Raw genomic sequence first — 19,079 nt, forward strand, 5'->3', positions numbered from 1 at the left:
ATTCATACATACTGAATACTCAAAGCTCTGAAGGGATCACCATATCTATTAAAGTGGATTTCAATCCACACGTTCACCTATCACAGTAGAGGCCTAGTGTAAGCAAACTTCTCCAGCTTGAACATCCCAAAAAGTAGCACTGAGTATTAACACAGGTATTAATTTTTTATTAGAAAAGACTGCAACAGTTACTGTGACCCTTCAGTTTCTCAGCAGGACCATATCTATCATCCATCATGGCCCGGCTCAGAGAGGCAGCATCACCTCTGACTGGAATAGACACAGCTGGATCCATGTTTCCTCATCCTCACTGCCTTATCCACACAGTGGGAGATCTGACTGTACTGACTGCTTCCAGCATCCAGTCACCTTATTGCAGTTCATAGTCATCTATACAGCCTTCTCATCTACTCACAACCAATGAGAGAGTAGATCCTCACACAGACCGTCCCATTATCCAGAAGGGCCGGCTGATCACCGATAGGTGGGAACATTCAAAGAGCAAAAAGTGAACTGGAGGTTTGATTCCGTCAGCTGTGCTGAGGACAGGTGGGAGCAACACCTGAGTTCAGCACATGATTCTCTGATGACCAGCAGATGCTAAACGCTGGGTGGAGTTAGGCCTGTGATGAGAGAGGAGGCTGAAGAGATCGGCCTCAGAGGAGGCTAAATAATCTAATGTCAATTAAGGGCTTTGTAAAAACAAGAGAACATTGTACAAACAGTTAAATTACAAACATATAGGGTGTTGCTGGGCATTCATATATAGACATGAATCTATTTTACTGCAAAAACACAGTAGAATATTCTTTCACTTGGAGGAATAACTCAGGCGAACCACCTGAGCACAAAGTCCTTTGTTGTCATGGAGACAGCAAGTTTACTGCTGGCCCTCTTTCTTCTCCCCCTCTGAGCCGCTGCTGCTTCCACTGCTGCTGCTGTCCCGCTCCGCTGCCATCTGCAAACACCAACATGGAGTCAACCCTCTGCTCATCAGGCAAACACTGAGGCCAGACTCACTGTGAACGACCTTCCTACCTTCTTGTAGGCCATTTCAAAGAGTTTCAGAGACGCCTGCTGCAGGTTGTTTGCTGCCTGTTTGATGTTCTCTCCAGTCTCCGTGTCCTTATTGGCCAGGAGGTCCTGAACCTTCGTGATCTCCTCCTTCAGCTTGTTGCACTGATGACACACAGCAGAGTCATCAATGAGGAAAACAGCCTTAGAATACACAAGTCCTGTGATAAATGCTCACTTCCTGTTCTTTTCAGAAGATTTGATTGGTTAAACTTGACGCTTCATTAGAGAGCTCAGGCTTCTTTTATAACCCTGTTGAGACTGAATGCTGGTGTTTAGCCAGCATTCAGCTCTTTCTATTTTTAGAGGACAGAAATAGTTCATCTTAACATTCTGTAAGGTTTCATGAACTCAAATTCAATAGTTCTTAAGACAATGGAATTAATAATTCTATTATTAATTCTATTAACGATTAGATCAATTAATAATTCTAATCAACAATTATCAATCGACTGATAGGAAACACTTATCAAGATCAAGATACGTTTTCAGCCATATCATCCAGCCCTGCTTGCACGAATGTGTCAAGAGTGAGTTATAGGTAGTCTGAACAATAAACTTAATATATTTAATCATGTCTTTGGACTCAACCACAGTACAAAATTCCAGGCTTTTTTCCATTAGAATCTCTAAGCAAACCCACATGACATAAAGCCACATTTCCCAGACTACAGAAAATGTTGCAGTTGTACCTCATCAGCAGGAAGCTGATCTTTAAACTCCTCCATCTTGGATTCTGTGTCATGGATGATGCCCTCAGCTGTATTGACGGCCTCCACTCGTTCCTGCAGCATCAGTACAGTTACCAGTGAGATGAAGATAAAGCAGTATGTACACCTAGAGGAAATGTTGACGTCTAGACAGCCTCACCTTTCTCCTCTGGTCCTCCTCGGCGTACCGCTCAGCGTTCTTGATCATGTTCTCGATGTCGTCCTTACTGAGACCTCCTGATGACTGGATCACAACTGGAGGAACAAGTCAGAGGTCAGGAGCCTCACCAAGCAGCCCGAGGATTTAAACCTTCCAACTTCAGCACAGCAGGGTTTCCCCCAGAAAACTTGCTTAGCCTGGTGGTTGGAGCGCCGAGGTGGTTCACCGTGTTTTTGTATTAAAAGATGTTAAGTAGACAGGAAATGTAAAAATATTACTGGGTAAATTATATGTTACTGGAAAACATCACCAATGAAATATGATATCTAAACCCACAACTAGTTTTAAAAACGCATCAAAAAATACAATTAAATGAATATCAATTATTTGCACTTCTGTTTAATCCAAATTTAGTCAGCAACTCTATATGGCTCCAGGGCTTGATGGGCCCCATAAATGCTAATATTTTAACATAGACCACAGATATATAAATGTAACATTTGTTTATTGAGATGATCAATGCTGCTAAATTTGATTCAATGGTTTCAGCATACATAAATTAAAAGATTTTAAATTGTTTAACATTTATATGTAAGATTTTAAGGAGCTGGCAAGTTTACTTCGTAAAAGTTCAAAGAAAAATATTCAGATTGTTTTGTTACCATAGCTACACTCTGATGCTGTGAGTTTAATCTTTGAGTTTGAGCTCTGTTTGCCCACAAATTCAAACTAGTAAACTTATTGCTTTCTAGGTTGGTCAATTAAACTACTCCCCTTCTCCCAGATTTCACTAAATCTAACACAGAAGCTGTTAGAGGTGCTGATGATTTTAGCAACAAAAGGGGTTCTTAAGTCAAATTCTGCTCAGGGTCTCATACAGCCTTGGACCGGTCCTGCATGATGAGGTAAACCCAGTGGTGGGAAGTAACGAAGTACAAGTACGTCGTTACTGTACTTAAGTACAATTTTCGTGTATCTGTACTTTACTTAAGTAGATTTAATAATGGATACTTTCTACTTTTACTCCACTACATTTTACAGCAAGTATCTGTACTTTCTACTTCACTACATTTCTACAAACTGTCACGTTACTCGTTACATCCAAGTCGCGTTGCTCTTTTTTTCCATTCAAATGTGAAGTTCAGGGACTTAAGGTGGCGCCGTAAAATCCGAGCAATAACGTGACTTAGTGTCTGTTGTCACCCATCGTCTCCACCTTTACTTGCAAGCGGACCTCCAGACATGCGCAGTGGTTTCCTCTGAGCGGGAGTAATATAATAGCGCTGCATAAATCATAAGATATGGCGACATGTAAAATCAGCAGCGCTTCGCTTTCACAGACAGTGGGACTTCCTCCAATTTTTAGCGTCACTTGGAAGGAAAGCTTAAAGAAAGGTAAGATCTGTGGACGTGATGCTAGCAAAGCTAGCTGTATTGACTGAAACACATGTTGCATCTGCGATGAAAAAAAGTTGTCACTCATGCACTGAATTACTGTGTGGAGGTGTTGACTGAGGTGTCGCAAATATGGGACAACGCTGTGACCAAAGTGCAATATAGTAATATGACATTCATGGACGATCCGATTCTTCTGGACGGATCTTGACCAAGTCCTATAGTGCTGAAGCCTCACTGAAAGCCGTTCTTTGTTCTTGTAATGCTCTGTGTACACTGCAGTAGCTATTTTATTTCATTAAAATATCTTTATATTTAATTGGTGAATAAATAAAACAAGAATGTAGGAACACAGAACATGCTCATTGCTCTTTGTTTTCGTCACCTGTCATGGTGGCAGACGTTGCAGCAGGAGGGAGGATGAGAACAGTCACCTCCTCCTGCTTGGTTCCTTCTTGCTTATTGGGCCTTGGACAGTGTTCATAGTTGAGCATTGTTAATCGCTATGTTTAATGGTGCAGACAATTATTATTTATGACATTGGCAATACCGCCCAGGGTGTTATTTTTTTAGGGATGGCAGGAGACCTCTGTGTATTGTGGCACAGAGATGAAAGCAAAACAGAATGAAGAAGAGTTTGAATTGTCACTGGTTACATTTATTTCAGCTCTAAGCATTTAATATCTAGGTGTTTTTATGGGAAAGTGAATCTTTCAGATCAATTTGAGAAGCAGTTTTGATAGGTGCACTAAATTTTATTGTCATATAGCACGGGGTGCTGGTTTTGATTTGGTCTTGGATTTGGTGGTCTAGACTACAACTCTGCTACGTGGCTCCTTGGTTCCATGTCCTCCTCTGCCAGTTGGATTTCTTTCAAAATAAATGTGTGGCAAAAAAAGTGAAGTTCATGTTATGTTAGGACAGGAGACGAGATGTTTCCATCCCTGAAATTATGATGCATAGAATCACATATCTAAGTCTAAACTATGTTACAGAGTAAACACAATAAAAACATGTTTTATCTGTGGCATTGTTCATTAAAATGGCACATTTCTGATATATTAAAATTAAATACGATCGGTTCACTTAATGATATTAGTGATTAGGCAATTCATTCAGCAAGTACTTTTACTTTTAATACTTAAGTATTTTTAAAAGCCAGTACTTTTTTTACTTTTACTTAAGTAAAATGTTAATGTGGTACTTTGACTTTTACTTAAGTACATTTTTGTCTGTGTATTTGTACTTTTACTTAAGTAAGTTTTTTGAGTACTTTCTCCACCACTGGGTAAAACCATCTCAGTACGCAGAGATGCGTAACAAACAGGAGATTTAATTCAATGTTGCTAATGTGGCTTTAGTAGCTCTTACATTTCTGTCTGTTGAGTTGTTAACAAGGGGACACAGAAACTATTTTGGTTGGTCGAGAGTTTATGGGATGAGTTTCTCAGATCTCCGCGCAGCCGCACACATTAACTCTGGCTGACTAAGTGGAAAAAGCATTTGATATGGTTTGATGCATCATGTAACCAGAACAATAATAATAAAATAATATACAACCAGCGTGATGCGGGACTGCAAGGTAAGCACGAAAGCTCCTCACTGGGCTGAACCTGCATGATGAGGTTAGCACTGGCTTGTTAACCACCAACGCTCTGGCCAACCGGAAACATAGACATAAACTTCATCAGCATAGACGCAGCCGGGCGCTGGGCAGCGTCTTGAGATGGAAAAGCTGCACAAAATCCTTTGTCCACAAATATAAATCATTCTCACCGCTCCTCAATGAACCTCTGAACGCGCAAGTTATTTCTGCGGTTCACGTAGTGCTGCGCAACCAGAGCTAACGCGGTGGGGTTTAAACTCCTACCTTGATCAAAAAACTCTAGAAAGAAACAAAAGTCCTCACAGGGGGTTGATGTAAATATCCATACAGGTCAGCCTGTGTCCAGTTTGAGTAAAAGGAGGTGGTAAACTTAAGGCTGCTGTAGTGTGCGAGGCAATGGACAGAGGCGCCAGCGGTGTGATTGGTCAGGTTTTAAAGGCATAAATTATAAACCTACCTTCTATAAATATGTTTTTAGGAATAAATCTGCTCCGCCAGTGAAATGCTCAGAGCAACAGACACGCTTGCAATCCGGCTTAAAAAAAAAACAAAAAATTTTTTTTATTATTATTTTCATAAGAGCATAAACAAGAAAGGCCTAGCCTGACGGTGGCGCTAATAAAGCATGGTGGGCTGCCAGGTATAAAATTCACGGGGGGAAACCCTGTACAGGAAACTCAAGTTTGAATTCAGTTCCTCAGTCAAAACTGAGTAGAACTGCCTGCATTTACAGTAGCAGATCGGCTGGCGTACGCCTATCAGCTTTGTACCTGTTCAGCATCAACAGTCTCCGCTCATTTCCTTTCCAATTATGCCTGTCGCGATAAACGATAAATCAATTAATCGCACGATAAATTAAACCCATCAACCTCATTTTAATTATCGGCTTTATCGTCTCCTCCTGCCTTTTTTCTTTCTGTTGATGAATGAAAAAAGGTTGGGAGCTCTGGTGCTCTCCGCTAACCCTCCCTTCCTCATTTGCTCGGTGTAATGTCCAGCTCACACTACACGAGTTGTCGGCCGACTGTCGGCCCATTTTCAAAGCCTGAGAGACACATGAGCCAACAGAAATCCTAGGTATAATGGTTTAAATCGGGTTCGATTGTGCCGTGTGGTGTCCAGCCACATGGGCACAAAATAATGGCTACAAGTCCAGTTAACCAATTTTAAAATCAGACATTAATCAATGCTTTACTAGAACCTACCAGTGATGCATGTGGATAGAGTCAGCGTAAAGTTCTGACAGAATGAAAATTGAAAATCATTATAACCTATTTAAGTCACGTTAACGAAGAACAGCTGAAAAGTTAACAGGTTTATCAACTGCAGTAGCAATTTGGCTCCAACTCCTCTCCTTGTCATTTCTATATTCTTTGCACGAAATGTTGAATAAATATTAATGTTGTCTGCACATATCTCCGGGTTGCTGTGCCAGTTGTTTGGGATTCCCCTCCGTAATTTCCCCTCAGAAAGCACGGAGGAGAATCTGCGCTTTCTGATTGGCTACCTGTCACATTCAACAGGCTGCGTTAAGCTCCCAGTTGGGGAAAACCCCTGATTTAGATCGGAGCGGCCACGACAATCTACCGTAACACACCACACACTGCAAGATGATCTGTTACGAAATCACTAGCGAGAATCTTAGATCGGTCAACAATCTAAGATTGTCATAGGAGTAAAAAATAGTGTAGTATGAACTACTGCATTAGGTAGTCGGATGTGCCCATCTTGTCCATTTAAATCTAGTGATTACTGAAGGGGAATATAGTATACAGACTTCATAATCTGCACTCTTTTGGTTGAATGCAATATTTATTTCCACTTTGGCTTTATGTTACTTAGTTTTTATTCAAGTACGTTTTTTGTTAATGGAGACTGAGAATCCATTTTATTTTTGTTTTTGGTTGTTTCGTTTATTTAGTTCATCAGTTCCAGTGTCATGTGTTCTTTTGAAAATAAAGTGTATCTATCTATGGCAGGAAATCGCATGCATTATTAGTCATTTCCATTAAATCAGTGTCAAAAGGTCTTGAAACAATATTATCGTTTTTCACAATAATTCTTTAGACAATTAATCGTCTAGCAAAAATTGTTATCGTGACAGGCTTATTTCCAATTCTTTCTTTAGAGATTTATGTCTGGACATTGACTGGGCCATTCTTTGATGTTCCCAGTAAGCTGCATTAAAGCCAAGTGGCTCTATAGACTCCTCCAGTCAGGCCGTACTCACTTTGCTGCTCGCGGCCCGTGCCTTTATCCTTGGCTGACACGTGGACGATGCCATTGGCGTCGATGTCGAAGGTAACTTCGATCTGAGGGACTCCGCGGGGGGCTGGAGGGATCCCCACCAAGGTGAACTGACCCAGCACCTTGTTGTCTGCTGCCATCTCTCTCTCCCCCTGACACACTTTGATTTCTACCTGAGTCTGGCCATCAGCTGCTGTGGAGAACACCTTCAGAGGACGCAGACAAGACAGGGATACTGCAGTGGGTTCTGTGGTGAACCGGACCGGGCCAGTGGTGCTGCTCCACCTACCTGGCTCTTCTTGGTGGGGATGGTGGTGTTCCTGTTGATGAGCTTGGTGAAGACGCCTCCCAGGGTCTCGATGCCCAGTGACAACGGAGTTACGTCCAGGAGGAGCACATCAGTGACATCACCGGCTAGAACTCCACCCTGAATGGCTGCTCCTATGGCGACGGCCTCGTCAGGGTTGACCGACTTGCTCGGGGCTCGGCCAAATAGATCCTGAACGGTCTGCTGGACCTGCACACAGAGAGCCACAGGGTTACTGACAGCTTTACTGTGTTACATTTCTGATGCATCCCACTGTGCAACACCCCTCCTGGCCAGCAGGTGTTACAATTCTATCAATCTATTGTGCTCCCTTGAACAGGTTAAGCTAGGTAAAAAAACAAGTTTTATATTTTTGGCACAGAATAATTCTTAGATAATGAGATTTTAGTCTGCTCAGTATTCTTTTCAGAATAAGCTCTGTCACTTTAAAACCAAATAAGCTGCCGCTGGCCACGCTCCCAACTCAATGTTTACACTTGCACGTGAAAACAGCTGCAAACAGATGCACAAGTATACAATTATAAATATTTGAATAGCATTAGTAGAGCCTCCTGCACAACAAACAACACTACAGCAAGAGGTTTCTGGATGGTATGTCAACAACAAAACACTTGTCTTTTCCAACAGCCATTGTACAGTGCATACAGCGGTAAAACCTGCTGACCAAACCTCCTGGAGCTCCACTTGGGTTGATGGGTAACAGCACAGTGTGACTCAATAATCGGGAGGGGTTTTTGAAATGGCTCGTTTTTCCCAGACAACAAAAAATGACCTTATTTGAGTGTTTTTTTTAAGCAGCTGGGATGTTTTTATAAGCAGTAGAAATCCAAATGGAAGTACAAATGCATAGTAGGTCTCCTTTAATGTGCTGCTCAGTTCTCCCAGCAACACTAGTTTCTCGGATAAATCTCAACCAGTCCTGAACAGGCTCTGCTGAATGATCACAGGTATCCTGTTAATACCTTGGGCATGCGGGTCATGCCTCCCACCAGCAGCACCTCTCCGATGTCTCCCTTGGACACTTCGGCGTCCTGCATGGCCTTCTGGCAGGGGGCCATGGTGCGGCGGATCAAGTCGGCCACGATGCCCTCAAACTGAGAGCGGGTCAGCTTCATGTTCAGGTGTTTGGGTCCAGAGGCGTCCATGGTCAGGTAGGGGAGGTTGATGTCCGTCTGGGGAGCAGAGGAACATGTCAGTGGACGGTGTGTGTGTGTGTAGGGATGGTCTGCAGGAGCTACTGACATTAAAACACACTTCCTACCTGCAGAGAAGAGGACAGCTCACACTTTGCCTTCTCTGCAGCCTCTCTGACCCGCTGCAGCGCCATGTTGTCCTTCATCAGGTCCACACCAGACTGGAGAAACAGAGTCAATAAAAGCCACCAGAAGGAAGAAAGCAGTGTGTCACAATGCTCAACTACGGCCCTGTGATTTTTACGATGCGGAAAACAAGGATGGAATCATGGAATTTAATAAACAAAATGGAACCAACCAAATGGGTAATTTAATTTAATTAGTGGATTTCCGCACGGCCAACAAAAAGGATCTACCAGTAGTTCCTGTGGCGTTATGGAGGCGAGTACAAGTTTTTACTTTTTATAGTTTTCTTTTGTGACAAATATTTTGGTGTTGAGTTTAACTCTAATGCATTTTCAAAAGGGAGACTTTTTGTTAAAAACAAGATTCTTAGTTTTGGAGACTTTTTGTTAAAAACAAGATTCTTAGTTTTGAACATAATGTTTGAGTTCTAAAAAAAGAGTGGGAAACTAACACCTTTTAAAGTTAATGTTCTGTGAATCACAGCACTTTGTGTCATTTGTGAAACAGAAAAACAGAAACAACCTCAAGTTATCGATCTGTTAATTTTTTTAATTCAGAGCATGATTACATTCTGGGGTAACAAATATGGCTAAAATGAAAAACATGTCTTTTGAATAATTAAAACGGAATACGTGGAATTTGGGGAAATAATCAGACATAGAACCTAACTCACCTCTCTCTTGAACTCCTTCACGATGTGTTTGAGGAGGTGCTGGTCAAAGTCTTCTCCTCCCAGGAAAGTGTCTCCATTGGTGGATTTCACCTCAAAAACTCCCTTCTGGATCTCCAGGACTGAAATGTCAAAGGTTCCACCACCCAGATCATACACAGCGATGCTGGAAGAGCAGCAGACGTGTCATTTAACCTCAGGTCAGCAGCATCAAACATCAACATTACTCTGATTGTTACTCACATCTTGTCCTGGGTTTTGTCTAATCCGTAGGCCAGAGCAGCAGCGGTCGGCTCGTTGATCACACGCAGGACGTTAAGGCCGGCGATCTGACCGGCGTCTTTGGTGGCCTGAGGACAGACAAGTGAAGCTCAGTTCATCCTGACAGCAGCCAGAGGAGGCCTGGTCTGAGTCATCTAAAACCAGAAGAAACTCTGGTCAATTCAAACCTGATAGAACTCATGTGTTTATTTCATTTCCGGTAGCTGTACAGACAACTCATTGTCCGGGGTCTGTTGATGGAATAAACACTGAGCAGACACATTTGTACCATTTATCCCATCTGTTACATGAGTTGGGATTAGGGCTGTATAAATAAATCGATTTGGCGATATATATCAATATTTTTCGCCTTCGGAAAGTATCGATTTTTTATCTGCTAGTATTGATCCGTTAAACCATATAACCATAGAGCCTTATAGCTCTTTTTAACATCTAATTTGTTACGGTGTAGCAGCAAGACTCCGCCTCCCTCAGTCTCACTTTCAACTTGAGCTTAAAGTGCACATTATAAACTACACACCAGTTTTTAAATTGTGTTAATAGGTCAAGAATAACCGGAATTATGCTAAAAATAGTAAATCATATTTTCCCGAATATCAGAGAAATGTCAAAAGCGCCGCCATTCCCCGGCTTTTCCGATTATGTGAGAGGGAATGAGCTTCCAAACGTACAAAACATTAGATTCCTGTGTCTTTGGAAATGTAAAATCTTAAATAAATAATGATGGGCTGTATTGTGTTGCTGAGAAACGAAGTAAAGTTGCGCAAGTAACCGTGAAAGAGAAGCGGAACGGAGAAGCGGCGCGAACGGAGCAGCTGCAAAAACAGTAAGATCGCAAAATTAATGCAAATTTCGACTGGTAGCATTCACTTCGTAATTAGTTTTTATCTTGGCGGTTTCTGTTCTGTATATAAAGGATTACCCGAAGAATGAACATGGGTTGATAACATCCGCAGCGGGCGCGCAGCGGCGCTGTGTTTTGAGCAGAAAGATGAAGAGGAAAAACCCGCAGCCGGAATCCGCGGCGCAGTGAGGATTTCCATAACAATGGCTGATCGATCATTCTTATTAGCAACAGACAAAGAGTATCAGAGACTGAGAGAACGATGAGATCCTGGCAGTCTGAGAGGCAGCTACTCAGAGATCCAAGCAGGGGAATAGCAGCGCTGCGTAGCTGCAGGGAGTTGATCACTAGGTGAGGCGGAGCCACTACTTTAGCAGTTAGTAGGAAACAGCTTACAGTCACGGCTAACTCCGGGAGCCAAGGTAGAAAAGCCTTTTCCCCCCATAGTCCAAAAGACTGCATTTGTGGCTGCATTTTTACTCCAAAATGCAGCCACAGTGTCCAAAAGAAAAAACATAAGTGCAATCATTTGCATATTGAGAGTCTACAGAGGCTGATAATCTCCCCACTCTCCAGGATTACAGTTTAAACTTTTGAGTTTTATGTCAAATCCACATGAATTAAATGACAGAAACTAATCATCTCACTGCATCTTTGATTCATTTTGTCCAGCTGCAGACTGTTAGACTGTCCAATCAGAGCCAGGTATTGTGTAGTTGATGCTTTTAATCAGTTTTCAGTTAACTAAATGCAAGTCTATGGAACACAAAATGTCACTAAAATCACTCTGTCCTAAAATCTTTCAGAAAATGCAGTGAATCGTAGCGGATTGTATCTCTCAACAAATATCGTGATACATATCATATTGTGACCAGAATATCGTGTATCGTATCGTGAAATTATTGCATCACTACACCCCTAGTTGGGATTGTTCTATATTTCAATTTTTCCTCCAACAACTGGGAGCAGCTGATTGGCATCACCAAAATTCAAAGGATAAATGAACTATGACCCCCAGAAAGAGCTGAAAAGAGCAGTATGGGGAGAAGGAAGTTCAAATCCCAGACTGCACTGGGATTTGCTCCTCTGTACTTTAAAGAGGAGCAGCAAAAACAAATGAAGAAAATTAACAGAGCAGCTAGCAACTGATGTCATCCAAGGAATATTATGCTGCCAGCAAAACTGACATGCTAACATGTCCATTTTGTTGACATGTGAGCAAAACTGACTTCTTCATATTTGTTGCAAGCAGGGGCAGATCTAGAAAAAATATCTATGCGGTGGCAAGAGGGAGGCAGAGATTTTTTCAGGGGTGGCAGCATATGCCAGTGTGTGTGTGTCTATATATTTATACATATATATATTCATTCATTCTCACATTTAGCTTACACAGATCTAACACATTGGACTGAATTTACTCGTTGCAAAATATTGTTTTTAACTTGCATTGTTTCAAAATGAGGTTCATGTAGCACCGAGGCCTAAATATAATTTAATATAGTACAGCTAATTATTTACGTCTTTCATACTCCTGCTAATTGATATGTACGACTGGATTGGACAGTGCCCATTAGTCGCTATGTGATTCATTGAGCTATGTCCAGAAAACCATTTTATCCCAATGCAGGACGAGCAGAAATCACAAAAATATTAGTAGTGCCATCATTTCTTATCAGATATATCTATTAAATATGACTAAAAATAAAGATGAAAAAACTGATGTTTGATACATATATTCTCCGTGATACGAATCTATAAACAATTTGATTCAGATAGTTCTGTCAAGATGCAAGAAGGGGTGAATTTCTCTTGATATTGGTCAATCGTTATATTTTAAAATGCTGTAGGAGCCGTAGTTTGATGACTGCTATAAATATCGCCACATTTCACAAACAGAGGGAATTAGTTGAGTTTTTGTCACTTGTTTAACTTTTAGGAATTGCAGCGGCTGCAGACACTGCGCCACATTAAAGGTAGAATAGAGGTGATATACAGGTGGAGAACCAAACTAGACAAAACAACTCCTATTCTGCCTTTTCTCGCTCTGTGTATCGGCATTACATGGGACCCGTTACCATGGCAACGGACAGACAACAGCTCAACGAGCAGATAGATCAGAGATTACCAATCAGGGGAATCAACACCAAAAGACAAACATTTCCCACACACAAAGTACCCAAAAACACTAAAACGGAACATAAAGTGTTACATTATGCTGTCAGGCTTGATGTCTATATTGTGATTATTAATATATTTTCACCTGACACACCTGCTCTAGTTGTCTTAGCTTAGCTAACAGAACCAAAACACACCAAACTGCACAGCACATGTTAAAGTTATCAAAGTCAATAGCGGACCAGCAACAGTTAGGCTAGTATAACTGACTCACTGCTCACTTGTTCAATGTTTTCTTTAAATTAAAACCATTTCCTCACCTGTTAAATCTGAAGTCCTTGTTATCTATGGCTGTCATAGGGTTGAATTAACCACTAAATATTGCGTCCTTTTTTCAGATTCTTTGCGCGATTGTGGTATTTTCCTGACCACTGATATATTCCTGATTCAATGGACAGCAATGGCGTGTGTGTGGCACACAACAAGTCACGTAATGTCCAGTCCTGTTATCAGAGCCTTGCGCTCTGTCTCTGCACTTCCCGCTACTTATCAGTAGGTGTCAGGTTACATTGTGTTGCATTCAAAGTTGTCGGAAAAAAGAGCTTCATGTGCTTAATGTCCGATTTGCCATAACTATTGAATTCAGTCGCCAGCCTTGAAACCCCTGGCAACAGGGGTTTCAAGGCTCTCATTTGGGGTGGCAACTGACACCCTATGCCACCCCAGTAGATCCGCCCCTGGTTGCAAGCCTGACCTGCTACTGGAGATCTTTCAGTATCACCATCCACAACAATTCTCTGAAGATACTTGGATGGTATGAGTTATACAATTTAATTTCCCTTTGGGATAAATACAGTCTTGTTTTCAGTCCTGAGCAGCCTTTCGCTTTTCTGAATACGGTGACCCAGTTCGCTCATGTTTAGAAGCAATATGTTCAGTAGGCAAAGCCAGAAGCTGAGGAGCCTATTGGAAACTAAGCATCATCAAACTGAAGCCCAAACAGCCCAACAGGGGATTAATAAAAGAGCAGTGTGTGTGTGTGTGTGTGTGTGTGTGTGGTACCTGTCTCTGAGAGTCATTGAAGTAAGCTGGAACAGTGATGACGGCGTTCTTCACGTTGCTGCCCAGGTAGTTCTCTGCAACACAATCAGAATCAGAGCACCATCTTCTGCTCCCTCACAGAACCGCTTAGCTGGCGTTCCCCTGCAACATACCTGCCGTTTCCTTCATCTTCATCAGGACAAAGGCTCCCACCTGGCTGGGGGAGTACATTTTCCCATGAGCCTCCACCCAAGCATCGCCATTAGAGGCCCGGACAATCTTGAAGGGGACATTTTTTCTGAGGGAGGAGAGAAGCAGAATATTAACATCATGTGTGTTCAGGGATCGACCTGCACTCCTCTGGAGAGTCACTCACATATCCTTCTGGACCTCAGCGTCGTCAAAGCGCCGGCCAATCAGCCGCTTGGTGGCATACAGCGTGTTCTTAGGGTTTGTGACAGCCTGGCGTTTAGCAGGCATGCCCACCAGTCGCTCCCCCTCCGCCGTGAAGGCCACAACTGACGGGGTGGTCCTCGCTCCCTCTGCGTTCTCCAACACCTGCAGGAGGAGGAGGTACTCTTCAGGGTGGGTTTGGCTTTTTTCCAAAAACAGTTAATACGCTACAGGGGAGGTGTAAACATGATTTCCAAATAGTTACATAGATACATCAAATCTCTCCCACCCAACTGTTGGATATGTGCCTTATCAGAGGCACAAAGCTAAAAAAAATTTAACTGCAAAGTTCCAGTTCAGAGGAGAAAACTCTCCATTTTTCTGAGATGTGGTCCATGCTAGTTTGAAACCTCTACTTCCTGTTTAATACAGACAGTAACATCAGCATTTGATGAAATTACGCCTTACGTAGCCTGGTTGATTCGCTCCAAGCCAGTAGATGAAAACATGCCTACTTTGCAACATTTTAGGAGTTTGCTCAAAATTTGAATTATAATTGGATGTAAACAAAACTACTGAACACCAGTTTTCTGCTCTTTCTACAAATAAAAATATTTCAAAAAACATATGCTCAATAGGAACCAAAACGACCTATGAGGACAAAAATAAATAATAGAGGTGTGCCGATCAATCGGTCACCGATCATAATCGGCCGATTTTCGTGAAAAAGTGCATGATCGGTGATCATTGGTTCTTGTTGCCTATACCGATCACCTGCATCTCATTTCGCAGCCTGCCTGTGCAGCTGGTCTCCTCTTTCCTTCACACTGCGCAAATGCGCAGCAACAAATCCTTATCGATGTGGAACTATAACGCACTGAGTGAATTGGGTAGTTTGCGTGTTGCGGCGGAAAATTGAAGCACGTCAAAATGCATCAACACAACGAGGCTAATACGACATAAAAACAATGCCATTCTTGACGGAGTTGGGCTGCAACCCCTGGCAAAAAGTATGGAATCACCAGTCATGGATGAGGACTCAGTCAGACATTTCATGCTGTAAAACAAACTCGGATCAAAAACATGATTCAATAATAAGGTCATTCCAAAGTGCAACTTGTTGGCTTTCAGGAACACTCAAAGAAATGAAGAGAAAACATTGTGGAAGTCAGTGAATGATACTTTTATTGACCAAGCACAGGAAAATAAATATGGAGTCACTCAATTCTGAGGAAAAAAGTGTGGAATCATGAAAAACACAAACAAAAGACCGTTTAAAATACATCACTAGTATTAAGTTGCACCACCTTTGGCTTTTATAATGGCTTTCAGTCTCTGAGGCATGGACTTGATGAGTGACAAACGGTATTCTGCATTAATTTGGTGCCAACTCTCTTTAATAGCAGTTGCCAGATCAGCTTTGCAGGTTGGAGCCTTCTTGTGGACCATTTTTTTCAATCTCCACCACATGTTTTCAATTGGGTTGAGATCTAGACTATTTGCAGGCCATGGCATCGACTGAATGCGTCTTTCTCCAAGGAATGCCTTCACTGTTTTTGCCCTATGGCACGATGCATTGCCATCTTGGAAAATTATTTAATCATTTCCAAACATCTGTTCAATTGAAGGGATGAGAAAACTGACCAAAATGCCAATGTAAACTTGTGCACGGACAGAAGAATTAACCACAGTCATCTCCCCAGTGCCTTTGCCTGACATGCAGCCCCATATCATCAAGGACTGTGGAAATTTGGTTTTCTTCAGGCAGGCCTCTTCATAAATCTCACTGGAACAGCACCAAACAAAAGTTCCAGCATCATCACCTTGTCCAATAGAGATTCTTGACTCATCACTGAAGATAACTTTCATCCAGTCTTGTTCTTTTATGTTTAGGTATCAATGCTGGTTTTTGTTTAGCTTTCCTGTATTGAAATTCTATATCCTGTAGGCAATTTCTTACGGTTCAGTCACACACATTGACTCCACCTTCCTCCCATTTATGCTTCATCTGTTTAGTTGTACTTTTTTGGTTTTCAAGACAAATGGCCTTAAGTCGTTTGTCTTGATGTTTTGATGTCTTTCTTGGTCTACCAGTACGCTTGGCTTCAACAGCCATTCTATGCCATTTGTATTTGGTCCATATCGTGGACCAAATACAAACGGGCTGACTGTGAACAGCCCACATCTTTAGCAACCATGCATGAAGGGTTACCTTCTTCAAGAAGTTTCACAACCCTCTCTTTTGTTTCAAGGGACATTTCTCTTGTTGGAGCCATGGTTCTTGCCACTCCACTTCGTCCAGCAGCCCTCCAAGGCGTCATGAATGCAGGTGTTTTTAACTGCAGACTAATGGGCACATCTCATCTAGGGCAGGTGTCCAGTTAGGGAAAGGAAAAAGACTGGGTGTGTCCTTATTTTCTACCTCCAAATTGAGTGATTCCACACTTGTTTCCTCAGAATTGAGTGACTCCATATTTATTTTCCTGTGCTTTGTCAATAAAAGTATCATTCACTGACTTCCACAATGTTTTCTCTTCATTTCTTTGAGTGTTCCTGAAAGCCAACAAGTTGCACTTTGGAATGACCTTATCATTGAATCGTGTTTTTGATCCGAGTTCGTTTTACAGCATGAAATGTCTGACTGAGTCCTCATCCATGACTGGTGATTCCATACTTTTTGCCAGGGTTGTACATCGAGGCTCACTGCAATAAAAAAGACATATGGAAGAACAGATAGCAGGTAAAGCAGCGCACAGCTACAAACACTCACCCGGATTATTAGCATGACGGTCAGAAAGCTAAACAAATAACCCGTAAAATTATTTAAGTCTTCGAGCTGCGATGTAAGACGCTGGTTCTGCTCTCGCTCTTGAACCGCTGCTACGCGCAACAGGTAGAATATTTCACAGACGGAGCACTGCTTCTGCTCCACCTGGTAGTGAACTCTCACACCAAACCTCTGTTTAAAGCTGCAGCATCTAACCTAAAAAAATACATTTTACATACACATTTAAAACTTTCGCTGTCCTAACATGAGACAGGTAATCTCTTAAAAAAAATAATCGATCTCCTCCCTGCTCTGCATAATTACTCCGCTCAGTCAGAAACAGCCACTCAGAACTAGCAGTAATCAGCTAGCCGCCATGCTGTCAGGAAGTTTTCATTCAGTAACTCTGGATTGTTTATTGTAATGGAATCTGTGTTTGCCTTCGAATGTTAAGTTTTATACTTGAATTTTTTTGGCAATGTTGAGAGGTTTTATTTTGGCTCTTTGCATTATTTAGCCTCTTCAGAGCCTTCATATGTTATCAGTCTGTTAAAGATAGTATTACCAATAGCAGTACAATTTGTCTAAATTAAGATGAATTCATGGTTCCTTTTTCCACATAATGTAACTGTTTATGATTTTTTAAAAAATTAAAAATTGTGTGATCGGTGATCGGCCCTCATGGGTGATCGGTATCGGCAGGAAAAAACCTGATCGGCACATCTCTAATAAATAAATAAAATCAATGCTTGACATAAATACCTCAGTATGAACATGACTTGACACTAACAAATGATGTTTAATCATTTACCTATTCCAATATGCAACAATAAGATCTAATCAATGAAAAGCCAAATAAAGTAGGTTTGCCGACTAACTTTGAGACAGCAGTTCTGTTTAAAGCAGTGTGTCCACATTACTGAGCTAATCCTCACCTTGGCCTGCTTCCCCTCCATGACAGCAACACAAGAGTTGGTGGTTCCCAGGTCAATGCCAATCACTGACCCCTTGATGGCTTCCGACCTGCAGCACATACACATTTCACACCAGGAAGTGATGAGTTTGTGTTTCACACTGTGTAGCTGGCTTTGAACATGGCTAAATTTCCCTCAGCAGTATGACAGCATTTCTACTCACGCATAGTCTCTTCTGGACAGAGCTCTGATTGCATCCGACTGGAACCCACTCCAACATGCCTTAGAACATAAAATTACAAAATGACTCAGAACCCACTGAAATTACAACGAGGACCGCTCTATATTAACATGTTAAACTAGATGAAGTCAGAAGATTCCCGGGCCCCTTTTTAGCGGTGTAACAGCATGAAGCGGGTGAGGAGACTCATGAAGGTCACAGAACCATTTACTAACCTCTTGGAAAAACCTTGTCAGAAAATTTGCATAGTTCGAAGACGAATGGACAGTTCTTAAACTGTTTTAAAACTAGCATAAATTTTAATTCTGCTTAATTTCTTCATGTAATAACTTCTTAGGTTGATGCGTGAACGTTTTGACGCATCCTGTCGTGATGAGTTTGGTAGTAAACTGAAGAGCACGAGCAGCTCACCATCACCCAGCAGATGTTCAATAACCCAGCAAAGAACTAAATGTCACGAACCACTTCGGTCAACCTCAAAAGCTTTTCACTAAACTGCGAGGTGGCCTCAATCTAGCACTGCTAGCATGCTGTGCTAAGCGGCTAGATGTCAGGGTGTCATGCCGGAATGAGCACTGAGCGTGTGTAGTAATAAAATGGTTGACCTCTTACCTTCTTCACCAAAGACGACACATTTCGAGAGCAGATTTTGGTTGGCAAAGACCTTGAAACGCTCCTTGCGACACCCAACATTTCGACAAGCCGTCTTGAGTTAACCAAAGCTGTTTCCAAACGAGCAAACAAAAAAGCAGCGCAGTAGGCTTAAAGCCCGAGAGCGACTTGAGAACAGCTTAACTGTGGAGATAAAGCTGCAGAAGTATCCTGTGTCAGTGTCCAAGCGGAAAGATGTTCCAGCTCAGGCCCGTTCTGACTACTTGTGTCTGGTCTGCAACAGCAAAGGAAGTGCGGAGACGCTTCTGGAATGATCTAACACGTGTTACACCAGTCACCATAGACATCAATACGTAGACCC

The 19,079-nt window shown here is 42.0% G+C and overlaps 1 protein-coding gene across 1 annotated transcript; it reads right to left on the reverse strand.

The window, feature by feature from the left end:
- Positions 1–146: 146 nt before the first annotated feature.
- On the reverse strand, positions 147–19,041 carry hspa9 (heat shock protein 9). The gene is made up of 16 exons (XM_008419753.3): positions 18,719–19,041; positions 18,089–18,147; positions 17,887–17,974; positions 14,168–14,349; positions 13,965–14,089; positions 13,813–13,886; positions 9,753–9,859; positions 9,513–9,675; positions 8,782–8,874; positions 8,483–8,692; positions 7,482–7,709; positions 7,176–7,398; positions 1,945–2,039; positions 1,767–1,859; positions 1,039–1,179; positions 147–958 (listed from the first exon to the last, which is right to left on the reverse strand). Exons 1-16 carry the CDS (start codon positions 18,797–18,799, stop codon positions 881–883), a joined length of 2,040 nt encoding a protein of 679 aa, XP_008417975.1. The 5' UTR covers positions 18,800–19,041; the 3' UTR covers positions 147–880.
- Positions 19,042–19,079: the final 38 nt, after the last annotated feature.

Source organism: Poecilia reticulata, chromosome 10 (assembly GCF_904066995.2).
Source record: "Poecilia reticulata chromosome 10, P_reticulata-male-v2, whole genome shotgun sequence".
NCBI classification, from domain to species: Eukaryota; Metazoa; Chordata; class Actinopteri; order Cyprinodontiformes; family Poeciliidae; genus Poecilia; species Poecilia reticulata.